The sequence below is a fragment of the Syngnathus typhle genome, linkage group LG4 (assembly GCF_033458585.1).
Source record: "Syngnathus typhle isolate RoL2023-S1 ecotype Sweden linkage group LG4, RoL_Styp_1.0, whole genome shotgun sequence".
In the NCBI taxonomy this organism is placed as follows: Eukaryota; Metazoa; Chordata; class Actinopteri; order Syngnathiformes; family Syngnathidae; genus Syngnathus; species Syngnathus typhle.
The window spans coordinates 15,626,132-15,637,746 of NC_083741.1; the positions used below are offsets into that span (position 1 = coordinate 15,626,132).

Here is an 11,615-nt window from a genome sequence, read left to right on the forward strand (position 1 = left end):
GTTTTAATCTGAAGAGCACATAAGGCAATTAGTTTCAAATGAGGACAACTATTCCAATCCAGCAGTTTATTAGGAACTTCTGTTAAGCTGCAACATGTAATCAAGGCAACATGTACAATTCTATACTAAACAAAGCATATTGTGCCATGAAAATACATGCAAGGAAATGCTTTGTAGTTAAGAACAAAAGTAGTAACATGAGTCTAATTGTTCTTATGCTTATGTAGAAACGCAAACTAAGTACTCAATAAAATGTTGCAATTGAATCTGCCAAGAATCATGAACATAGGAAAATAGACCATATTGTTTATCAGCTTCCAGAACTATCAAAAAAATATTTGCAGTCGAATACATTTCAAGTGAGACAGCTTAAGCCTGAACGCAAATCACAAGGTACAGCATGCAACCATAATAAAAATATGAAACCATGCAGCTATCATGAGCTCATGTCGGTCTTCCAAATAGTTCACAGTTCCAAAAAAAAAAAAAAAACACTTACGATTAAGGCAACAAGAAGTTAAAATAATCGCTCTTTGTTTCTTACGTAGAGCTTTCAATGCTTGGCGCACCTCAGCAATTTCAGATGACACAATGGGAGGTAACTTAGTGCAACCCGGTTTATATAAAAAAAATAAAATAAACAAAATAACTGGCTTTGAATGACCAAAAACTAGTAATTCAGAATGAAATTGATCATTTTCTTAACTTTGTGCCATAAAAGCAGCTAATGTTAGTTAGCTGTGTTTGGGTGCACCCATCGAATGCTGTCAGCATACACATTGACATCAGGCAAATGAATAAGTCAAGGACTTTATCGAAGGACAAATACAGCTACAGCTGACATTTATTTTTTTCCCTTGTGAAACTGCTGTAACTTATTTTTTTTGTCTCAGCTTCAGATGGAAATCGTAACACTTGGACGGCTCTGCAGTTGTGTGCTGACCTTCACATTGGCTAAGCAGCCATCAAATGCATAAAAACAAAATTAATATTTACTGAAGACAAATTGAAGGCTCATGCACATTTTAAACACACAAAACGTGACTGCACGCTTAACTTTACAGCCCAGTATTTTCTTTTTCCCCATGCAGTTGATGCTTCTCTAAATTCAGCCATTGGTATGTAAAACTGGTGTGCTAGGTTTTAATCTGCTGACAAACACCAAAAAGGGACACTGGCCAACACTGAAATAAACATCATTTTAGACAAGACACATTATGTTACATGTATGTGCAAATAAACAGGTAAACTGTCAGGAATGGAAACATCCTGCCTACAGAGCTAATAAAGTGCACAGTCGGGAGATTGACCCGGAAACGCTCTTGCCAAGATGAGCCGAGTGGAATGATTCAAAGACATTTTCACAGACTTCTCCCACCTTCACTGGCGCACCACTGGAAGACATCCTTTGCTCATTCCAATGATAGAGGCAGACACAGGCAACGTGTTGCAAAGATCAGGCAGCGTCCATTAAGAATAATAACGTCAACTGTTTGGTTTCTCAGGCTGTTGGAAGAGAGCGCAGAGCTCCCGGCATGTCTGCGTTTCCACTGAGCTGAACTGGGAATCCATGTTCCACAGCAAGTCGGCTGACAAAAAGTCATCCATGACGGTCTGCGTTTCGTTGGTCGTGAGGAAGAGGTGTCCGAAGCTTTCCGCCTGGCTGGTTTGCGTCTCTGTGCTGTTTAAAAGCCTCGCCTGCTCGCCGTGACCGACGGGGGTTTGAACGGGGAGGCAGGGAGCCAATGAATGCAGGTCAGTCTGCGTTTCAGTGTCGGACGATTCCGTGCTCATAGAAAAGCTTGAATGGCGCAGAATGCTGCTCAGGGGTACGTGGCTTCCGGCGCTCAGTAGGAAGTTGAGGTCGGTTTGAGTCTGAGTATCAAACAGCTCCAAGTCACTGGCTTGGGTTCGACTTGGTCCCTCGCTTTCATCGAGGTCATCCATCAGGAAGAAGTCGGTCTGGGTCTGGATGTCTAAAGACTCCAAGGGCGCGTCACTGTTCAGGCCCTCCAGATGACTTTCTTCTGTCTGTGTCTGAATATGTACAGAACTGAGAAACTCTTCAAAGTCAAAGTCAATGGCGCTGTGTTGCTCCTGAACAGGACCCAGGTTGGACCCGCAGCCGGTTGCGGCAGCGGTCAACACCTGATGGCCTGACATGCTATTAGAAAGAATATGTTCCAAGTCATTTAATAAGGCCATGGTTTGGGTTTGGTTGTCCGCCACGTTGCTCGAGTTCAGCAAATCGGTCTGAACCCCGAAACACATGCCTCCCGCTACCTTTCCGGCCGCGTATAAACTGCTTCTCGAAGCTGTCAGAGATTCGTCTACCTGTAGAGCAGTCTGGGTGGAAACATTGAGCGCATCAGCGCTGAAAAGGTCAGAGCACATGATGACTTGATCCTGAGCCTTGTCATTCAATTGCGGTGTTGTGAAGGAGGTCTGCGTCCGCCTAGTTTTGCTCGGTGGCGCGGATGAGGAAGAGGACGGGCAAACGCTTTGGTTTAAGGATTGGCAGTCGGTCTGAGCGCCTATTGTGGAGGTGGGTCGAACTCTGCTGTCAAACGTTTGGGTTTGAACACTGATCGGCAGGAGGACTTGGGCACTCACACTGATGTCCGTCTGGGAGCAGGATGACACGGCGGATTCTCCCATGGAACACAAGCCAATGCCCTCCGCGACACCCAGAGGCATTTTTGAAAGGTAGGACTTGTCGGTCTGGATGTTGGTCGAGGTGCTCCTTCCTCGCTGCGTTCCCAGGACGCCAACTAGACTGTCGAGTCCAACCTGTACCCCTGTGCTGATGGGCCCCAGGCAAGAGCGAGAAGTAGGCATGCTATCCTGGAAACCCAAGCTCTTAGCATCCAGCTGTGGTACCACAGCTCCGGAGGCCTGGGGCAGAAGCTGAAGGGTGCTAACAGAGCCTTGGCTGTTGACCGCCAGGACCACCGACCTTAGAGCGCCGCTTTCTGTGGATGGAAGCAGAACGGGGAGGTGGGCCAGCTGCATTACAGGCACGCTGACCAATGCCATGTTGGGTTTGGGTAAAAGCTGCTTCTGGAGGCTCTTGTGGCCACAGGGCATCTGACTGGCAGAGTCTGGACTGTGGATGATGTCAGAAGATGACGAATCCTCGATTAGCTCACGGGTGGAAGGGATAATCACAGAGTCGTTGATCTTAATCTTTTCAGAACCCGTGGAGAGCTTCTCCATCTTCCGCTTTTTTACAGGTGGAATTCTGAAATTAGAACAAATGCATAGATCATTAATAACAGCTACTTCTCCCATTTGAAGAGCAATAGTGAGTTGGGCAGAAAGAATACATGCCTGTGCTCTGTAGGAATCTCATGTCCTGTCCTGAAGATATGTGACAAAAGTGCAGCCCGGCTGGCATACGGGCAGCCACAGGTACACTGGTAAGTCTTTCCGCAGTCCTCTGCGTGCCTTTTGAGGTCCCACTCGGTGCTGTAGCCATTGTTGCATTTGGCGCACTTGTGCTTCTTTTCTGCATGCATCTTCATAAAGTGCTGTGAAAACATTCATTATTTCAACGCAGCTGTCTACAAAGAATTCAGTTCCATTGCAAAAAAAAAAAAAAAAAAAAAGTAAACTTGGCAATCATGCTTTAAACTTTGCAAGAGCTTACTTGTTTCACCAGGGAAAATTGGGAGAAAGGTCTTCCAGGCCCCCTGGGACAGCCTTCAATGGGACAACAGTAAAGCTTTTTTGTGGCCTTCATGTCCTTTCTGACTGTGGGGTTTACAATACCATCCTGGGACGACAGAGGACACATGAGACAAGTATTTTTACTTCTCTTGCAAGGATAGTCATGCCCTCTTTAGCTTGCGGCGCGAGTGACCCGAGACTACCCAACGTCTCCAGCTCACAAGCTAACATAAGCGGGTTGTCCTGTCTTTAATGAAAGGTATAAAAATTGAATAATATAAGAATTGATCAACATTATGATACTTATTGAAGTATAAACTCTGGTGCATTGACAACTATCAAGGCTTCATAACACGTCATGCTGCGGCTAAAATGTGGTCAAGGTCACCTCCATCTGATACAAAAGTCAGCGTCATGTTAAATAAGGGTTCCGTTGTAGAGACGAGCAGATACATAGATGTTATGCAATGATCCAAAGCTGTTAGGATACAAACACAAAATTCTCTCTGTTGAACCTCATGTATAATGCGCACATAAACAGAGTAATTTGCGCATCTAAAAGTGCTTGGTCATGTCAACCAGAGAACAGTTGTTGCATCTGACAAAACTGACACTTCATTGCGGATCAGAAATAACACGACCCGTGTCCCTAATCGACATACTGATAATCTTTTTGTTTTTACCATCTTGGCAAGTACAAATTGTACCATTGTGCTCATGGGACTCTGTGATCTTTGTGGAATAAAAAAAAGATTGCACTAACACAGTTATGCCTAAAATTCAGATAGTCGCATAGCAAGCCCAGGTGTTCATCCTAAAATAATCAATTTGATAATTTAATTATTTTTCGTGTGCATTCAATACCTTTAAAAACACAATTTGCCACTTGCTGTCAACTGAAAATGGCATCATTTCAAAAGTGTTTCATCCAGAGCTGCACGTGTACTTTTCACTTCAAATATAGCCTTTAAAAACTACCTTCTAATTTTTAAAAGGCCTAATACCCATTCTCATCAAGTCAGTGCAAACCGAGTCCTTTTGCATAACAGGCAGCATGCTGAAACCACTTGGTGAAGAGACTGTGAATCACTGCCTCCTACGAATGAACCTCTGATCGTGTGGGTCGCCACATTCATTGCCTCCTCCACATTGGTTAACAATGACTGAATAAACGCACTTGGAGAGACGAAGAATGGACTCAGAAATCAGCATGAGGACGGGGCAACACACGGCCAAAAAACAAAAAACACGTGAACCAAAATCACCTCTCGATGAAAAAACCCAGCATTAAGCCATTATTCAAGCCAATTGCAGCTTGCTAAAGCATGTCGGAACTTCTTGTGGGTGACCAAACAGCAGTACGTCACCTCTGAAGCATCACTACATTTTGGCTACACGACGAAGTTCGTAAGGATGACTTGCGTTTTTTAGCAACGTTTTCAGTATTCCAAGCTAGGTTAGCCACATTGATCGGTTGAGTCTAAGACCATTTTGGTGGTTTTTAAGCCACTGTACCTTCACTCTGTGCGACTTGACAAGATGCATGTTCAATGCAGGTGTGTTCGGGAGGATCTTGCCACATCCTGCAACGGTGCACAGGATGTTCGTCCTCACTTCTTTGCTCAGCTCCAGTATGGAAGGTTTAATTATCTCCCGAGGCTGCGACACGGGCTCTTCGTGACAACTGGGGTTGTCTTTGATGGTGTTATCTCCGTTTCTCGTCGTGTGGCTCGCCGAAGGGGCAGCCATGTTTCTGTGTTGACAGTCACTCCCGTGTCAATGCAACGATCGAATGGGCCGTGACATAACGTCGCTTGATTGTTGACTGACAGTTGGCTCGACCAATAGAGGGACGAGTCCGTGACGCTCTTTATGCCCACTTCCGGTAGACGCGCCGGATTTCTGGTCTTCATAATAATGGCATAACGCGAAAAGGGTGGGGATAAAAGCACAAAATCAAGTAAAAATAAATACCTAAATATAGCTTAGACAAAGACAAAGGAAGTTTCAGAGCGAATGTTTTGTCCGGACCCTGCTAAAAAGCGATTTAGTGTACCACACCTACAATAAAAGTGTTAAGTACAGTTTATTTCAATACCTTTCTACATGTACAGATAAGTGGTTCAGAAACAATACACATAAATGAAGAATAACGCAGATAACTGGTCAGATGAAAAACAGGATTCAAAGGAGCCTAAAGAAAAAATACTATACTACATTTAAGCAAATGTTGATTACAGCCGTTTTGATCAGAAGAGCTGGAGGAGCTTTTGAATAATCTAATAAATCTCAACTACTAAAACAGTACAACAACACACTAAAATCAGTTATAGAATATGAAAGTTTGTTTTACAGTACAAATAAAATAGCTCCATTTTGATGTTTGAGTTACGTATCTTGGCCACATAAGGTAATTTGAACAACATACACAAAGTTTTATTACAGCTAAAAACAAAAGGTTAAAGTTAAAGTCCCAATGATCGTCACGACTCATCTGGGTGTGGTGAAATTTGTCCTCTGCATTTAACCCATCCCCATGTGATTTTAATCCATCCCCTCGGGGAGAGGGGAGCAGTGAGCAGCAGCGGTGCCGCGCTCGGGAATCATTTGGTGATCTACTAACTTCCCAATTCCAACCCTTAATGCTGAGTGCCAAGCAGGGAGGCAATGGGTCCCATTTTTATAGTCTTTGGTATGACCCGGCCGGGGTTTGAACCCACGACCTTCCAGTCTCAGGGCGGACACTCTACCACTAGGCACTGAGCTGCATTTTATTTAAAGAAAAAAATCACAGTAAAACTCCACAGACCATGGCATCTTAAAATTTAGGAATTATTACAAAATAAAAATAATAAAAAGTATAAAAAATGTCAGTTAACAGATTGTCCAGTGACTTTGTCTGTGACGACAAAACAATTCCTTCCTTTTCGGGGGATGGATGAAAGCAGAACTGATACAGGAGTGGAAACAATTCCTGTGAAGTATATCAATACATAATATGCATTACTGAAAATGAAACTGCACTGTAAAAATAGAAAATCCAACCAAAAGCGTTCCTAAAGATCCTTTAGTTTGTTCATGCGCGCCCTCTTGTGGATAAACTGAGATATTGATTTGATTTTATTAAATATCTTTATATGTACTAATTCAACATAAAAATGAATGTAAAAGTCTGAACTCACTGTAATGTGTTGCATTAAATTTACATGACACATTTTTTGAGTGGTATAAATGAGAAAATGGTTTCAGTCACATTCAAAGATAATCTTGTCTACACTGTCTCATGACATCTGTACGTATGGCCAACGGTGCTGTTACCTGAAGAAGCGCCGTGCCGGAATGACTCCAACAGATTTGTGCTTGAAAACTTGATGACGCACTTAAACGGTGTCTCTCGTTCTGCAATCCTCTGGTTTGTTGGGCCTTTGTACTTTGTCTCCATCTGCCCAAAAAGTCAATACATGATGATGATGATGATGATGATCACAAGCAAAATTTATGTTACCTTGTAAACTACAGATTCTAGCTGTGGTAACCTGCCACCACCAAACGCCTCACATGCCATCTGACGTCGGTTTATTTCTGTCTTAGCTTGTTCTTTCTCTATGTGGGGGTCTGTGGAACAGAAGTTGGTTGACTGAAATTAAAGTTTGTACTAAAATAAAAAAACATCGTTATTATGTGTGAAAGCCTTTGAGTGAAGATCATGATTGTACATACGTGAGGCTATTTGATTCTTTTCTACAAGAGGGCTGGGATACATTGTAGGGAACACCTACGGAACAAAACAAAGTATTATTTTTTTTACAAAAGTAAAGTACATAACTCACTTTCATTATTTAATGTCTATCAACAGCATTCAAGGGTAAAAATTGAATATGGTGCATACCTGTTCATACTGCCGCATAAGCAGGTCCCGAATTGCTGAGAGTTTTCGTCCACTGAGGTTAGCATCCTTAATAGACTGATGTCGGGTGGCTATAATCAGAGCCTGAAAAACAAAGTTGTATTTTCAGACAAATTCAAGTCAGGGTACCCATACAATGTAATTCTTTTGTTCCTTTTCAACACCTGGGACAACAGGGGCTTTTGCTTGGACGTCAGTCTAGTCACAAACACGTAAGGAGTTTGAAGATAGTGAACGACATAAGTTGGTCTCATGTTGTTTGGTCGAGAGAAGTTGTCCTCCCATGCAATGCGTATCCAAACCGCTTCATCTGTATTCTTCTTCATCTTGATAGACACCTTGAATTTCAAATGTGAAGATTACGTGACAATATTCAATGCACGAGGACTTGCAAAAATAAATCTGTGATAGTTGACTTACATTTCTTACAAGCTCACTGAGGTGACATTTGAATTGTTCCTTGAACTGCATCAACTCAACAGCTGCAGCATCAGCTGGATAGTATGGAGAGAGACATGACAAAACATGGATCAGCACCAAATCAAACTAATATGACAAAAATAATAAATAAAGTAATTTTCAAAAGAGTTTCATTTTGGGCGAGGGTGCTTGAATGATCAATCTTCAACCTAAGCAATATTGATTACCAGACCAAGATCTTACACTCAGGGTCCATGAGTTGGAACGCACACCACATCCCCTGGTTTGGATTGTCAATGACATCTGGAAGATGAATAAAACAGAACATTCAGGTTGCAGTGGTACAGAAATTAGGAGCAAAGAACGTGAATGTAAGAGTGGCTTACATATCATCTCTAACTCTGCTATATGACGAACATTGCATCCGTTTTCCTGCAACAAAATAGTGGAACGTGACCCACAAACCACACAACATACAAGTACGTATCTGCTTTATACCTCTCCCTCCATTTTCTCGCAAGGGAATAATAATGAAACCAGTCCAAACTGGTTAATTATTTTGAGTAATGAACTAATTATTCTTCTGTCAAGAAATAATCTTTCAATCGAATGAATAAAAGAATTAATGGCATACAAGTTGTGTCAGAAAGGTTCCAGGAGTGGTGACACAATTGGTATAAATGTATTTTTGTAAATAATTGGTAAATACGGGCGACAACGGTGGAACACTGGTTTGCACGTCTGCCTCACAGTTCAGAGGGTGCCGATTCGATTCCACCCTGATTCGACCCTCCCTGTGTGGAGTTTGCATGTTCTCCCGTGCATGCATGGTAGGCTGATTGAGCACTCCGAATTGCCCGTAGGTGTGAGTGCGTGTGCCTATGGTTGTTCGTATCTGTGTGCCCCGCGATTGGCTGGCAACCGGTTCAGGGTGTCCCCCGCCTACTGCCCGATGACGGCTGGGATCGACTCCAGCACGGTCGCGACCCCCGTGGAGACAAAGCAGTACAGAAAATGGATGAATGAGGGTTAGGTTAGTGCATTTTACAGAAGTGAGTACCTCACAAAGGGTGATTAGTTCGTCCGTCAATGCCCATTTTGATAGAGTGAAATCGATGTTTTGCAGCTGTACCGAGGTCAAACGGCCCCACTTCTCCAGCGTCACTTTTAGAACTTTGGTCGGTATTCGTCGAACAAGCTGACTCAACGAATGTTTCATAAGGTTCTCCATCTTTCTCCGAACCGTATTCGACTTCTTACTCTGCTAAAGAAATAAAGAGACATCCAATGTAAACACATATAGGTTCTGTCACGCTATTCCAGCAAACTAAAAGTTCCAAACAAACCGCCTTCTTGAATTAAACAAACGGACCAATCAGACAACCGCAAAATAGTCAAGGAGCTTGATCTAGCGCCCTCTGTTGAACTGGAGGTCAATTAATGAGGATGAGTTTTCCTCGAATTCAACAATGGAACTTGCACACTGTATCCTGCATACATAAACACATCTATAATTATTAATATACAAAAAACTCTTTCTGTAAATCGGTTTACAGCCGTAAAACCTGAGTGCCTGACGTATTTGGATAACGTTGATTTATATAAATTCCGAGGGTCTTTGAAGACACATTACACGTGTTGAGTGTGGCGTGTGTGATTGGTGGAGAAAGAGGAAGTCAGCGTGTGTGTGCAAGGCAAACATAAGAAATGTGCAAGCGAATTTACATTTCCAGAGCTTCGCGTTTAGCATTTGGCGTAGTTGAGCGTTTTTAATCAACTTCATTAATTCAGCAACAGATCACTTTCTTCGTTTTGCTGTCTTTTTTTGAAGACTTGATAAGGAAGTGTTCACTGATTGGTTGTTCCCGTTTGTCATTCAACCGGCCGTCCTTCAGTTACGCAAACCTGTCATGTCTTTCAGCTGTCGATTTGCTTGCGAGTTTATACAACGGTGATAAATTGGTAATATATTGATTTGTGGTAGTGCGTAGTGTCAGTCATAAAGAACAAGAAAAGGGGATGATACAACCGACACAAAGTTGTAAGTGTTTTTATGTTGCGTTTGCTAGGTTGTAGCTTACCAAACGTTTGACCGACTTGTGGAAAAGCACTCTTACTATGTCTACTGGCACTACTAGTAAAGGTTCACTAATCGAGACTCGTGTTAGACTTGAGTGTGAGTTGTCATGTATCGAAACTGATTTAATTTTTAACACTTGTCTGTGTGTAAGTGTGTATAGGATCCAGCATCTCAATGACATCACATGAGGGAGAGGGATGGGGAGGCATGAGTATCCTTCATGTCAAATTAGACAATTCTTTAATTAATTAATTTAATTATCTTTATGGCCCTGTTTGACGTACTGTAGTTATACCGTGACATTTCCTCTTAATGATCAAAGTATTCAACTGAGTAGTTTTGTTTCTGGCTTTTCTGTACAGTATTTATACAGTAGGACCTTAATTCAACATGCACCCTGACCTGTCACCCCACCTACACACAGATGAGTGTAATGAGTTCATAAAGCGCTTGAAGCAGTGCCACTATGAGGTCAGTAAGAAACTCACCCCCTTTTTTTTTCTTTTCTTGATAAACATATTTGGAAATTAAATTTCTCTGCCCACAGCATAACGTCCTGAGGTTCTTTGGGACATGTAATGATGTTGACCGTGCCATGCGTCACTGCCTTAAGAATGAGGTGAAGGTTTCAATTGTATGAAGAATGGGAAGCATTTAGGAGTGGCATACTCATTACATTGTTGTCATTTAACAGGCACTGGAAAGGCGGGAGCGCAGCAAACTGCATGCACAAGCCATGAAAAAGAGGTTGAAAGAAGGACTCAAGGAGCAGCTCTGAAAGACACTTATACTCCAGATTTGCATCCAAGTGTCCAGATGAGATGCGGGAATAAGCATGCCTTGCAGTTTTTGGGGTTTCCAAACTGTGGATGCAAAAACATGTTACGTCTACCATTAATGTGACCAATAATCAGTATAACTCCAAAGATTGAAAACTGTTTTGAAATTGAGTTGCACAAATTTTTCATCACATAAATGATGAAAACATTTTGAAATGAATTAACTTTGGTGTCTTTACAAAACCTGGCATTAAAGTATGAGTGTATATATATATATATATATATATATATATATATATATATATATATATATATATATATATATATATATATATATATATATACACAGTGTATAGGCTCATTTTTGATCGACAACAACTACCCCTGTTTGTCATCTCAAACTGCAATGCATCCTACTGAGAGCTGCTGCTAATCTTTTTCTTCTTTAGTTAAGTGAGAAGGCAATATTAGTAACACCTCTTCATAATGTGCATCTATATATTTTTGCTGATGGTTTATTTAGGCAATGAAAAGCAGTTCCACTCTCAATGTATGGATGGTGAATCACATTGATTCATGTTATTTCTTTCAAATAAAGTGTGTTCATATTCAAAGAAACTTTCTAGCATTTTTGGTGAGTGATTTGGATGACAACGGTAAGTAGAATGACAATGGGATTTGTTTCTTCACAACCAGCTTTAATCATAACTGGACTGTTCTGGTTGTGAAAGACGGTAAAAATCAAAAACATCCGAACCAA

At 41.8% G+C, this 11,615-nt stretch overlaps 3 protein-coding genes across 5 annotated transcripts; 1 reads left to right on the top strand and 2 right to left on the bottom strand.

The window, feature by feature from the left end:
• Nucleotides 1-51: 51 nt before the first annotated feature.
• atmin (ATM interactor) lies at nucleotides 52-5,534 on the bottom strand. The gene is made up of 4 exons (XM_061276052.1): nucleotides 5,185-5,534; nucleotides 3,650-3,775; nucleotides 3,331-3,530; nucleotides 52-3,241 (listed from the first exon to the last, which is right to left on the bottom strand). Exons 1-4 carry the CDS (start codon nucleotides 5,416-5,418, stop codon nucleotides 1,486-1,488), a joined length of 2,316 nt encoding a protein of 771 aa, XP_061132036.1. The 5' UTR covers nucleotides 5,419-5,534; the 3' UTR covers nucleotides 52-1,485.
• Nucleotides 5,535-6,419: 885 nt separating this feature from the next.
• On the bottom strand, nucleotides 6,420-9,369 carry cenpn (centromere protein N). 2 transcript variants are annotated; one of them, XM_061276053.1, is made up of 10 exons: nucleotides 9,057-9,369; nucleotides 8,383-8,428; nucleotides 8,240-8,299; nucleotides 7,997-8,070; nucleotides 7,741-7,914; nucleotides 7,559-7,660; nucleotides 7,390-7,444; nucleotides 7,206-7,284; nucleotides 6,988-7,111; nucleotides 6,420-6,643 (listed from the first exon to the last, which is right to left on the bottom strand). In XM_061276053.1, the coding sequence occupies exons 1-10, from the start codon at nucleotides 9,225-9,227 to the stop codon at nucleotides 6,488-6,490; spliced, it is 1,041 nt and encodes a 346-aa protein (XP_061132037.1). In that variant the 5' UTR covers nucleotides 9,228-9,369; the 3' UTR covers nucleotides 6,420-6,487. The 2 variants fall into 2 exon arrangements, with proteins under 2 accessions (XP_061132037.1, XP_061132038.1); XM_061276054.1 differs by having other exon boundaries at nucleotides 7,175-7,284.
• A 281-nt stretch (nucleotides 9,370-9,650) lies between these two features.
• cmc2 (C-x(9)-C motif containing 2) lies at nucleotides 9,651-11,473 on the top strand. Of its 2 annotated transcripts, XM_061276752.1 has the most exons (5): nucleotides 9,651-10,037; nucleotides 10,228-10,287; nucleotides 10,477-10,547; nucleotides 10,624-10,695; nucleotides 10,771-11,473. In XM_061276752.1, exons 1-5 carry the CDS (start codon nucleotides 10,016-10,018, stop codon nucleotides 10,852-10,854), a joined length of 309 nt encoding a protein of 102 aa, XP_061132736.1. In that variant the 5' UTR covers nucleotides 9,651-10,015; the 3' UTR covers nucleotides 10,855-11,473. The 2 variants fall into 2 exon arrangements, with proteins under 2 accessions (XP_061132736.1, XP_061132737.1); XM_061276753.1 differs by lacking the exon at nucleotides 10,228-10,287 and having other exon boundaries at nucleotides 9,658-10,037; nucleotides 10,439-10,547.
• Nucleotides 11,474-11,615: the final 142 nt, after the last annotated feature.

Excerpts from the sequence above, each read along its gene's own strand:
- atmin (XM_061276052.1), bottom strand. The coding sequence starts at position 5,418 with ATGGCTGCCCCTTCGGCGAGCCACACGACGAGAAACGGAGATAACACC. Across the intron at positions 3,776-5,184 it reads TCAAGTCGCACAGAGTGAAG|GATGGTATTGTAAACCCCAC; the intron begins GTACAGTGGCTT and ends CTGTCGTCCCAG. Across the intron at positions 3,242-3,330 it reads GAGATTCCTACAGAGCACAG|AATTCCACCTGTAAAAAAGC; the intron begins GCATGTATTCTT and ends TTCTAATTTCAG.
- cenpn (XM_061276053.1), bottom strand. The coding sequence starts at position 9,227 with ATGGAGAACCTTATGAAACATTCGTTGAGTCAGCTTGTTCGACGAATA. Across the intron at positions 7,445-7,558 it reads TTATGCGGCAGTATGAACAG|GTGTTCCCTACAATGTATCC; the intron begins GTATGCACCATA and ends TTTGTTCCGTAG. Across the intron at positions 6,644-6,987 it reads CCGGCACGGCGCTTCTTCAG|GAATTGTTTCCACTCCTGTA; the intron begins GTAACAGCACCG and ends TATACTTCACAG.
- cmc2 (XM_061276752.1), top strand. The coding sequence starts at position 10,016 with ATGATACAACCGACACAAAGTT. Across the intron at positions 10,038-10,227 it reads GATACAACCGACACAAAGTT|TGTGTATAGGATCCAGCATC; the intron begins GTAAGTGTTTTT and ends TCTGTGTGTAAG. Across the intron at positions 10,288-10,476 it reads AGAGGGATGGGGAGGCATGA|ACCTGTCACCCCACCTACAC; the intron begins GTATCCTTCATG and ends ACATGCACCCTG.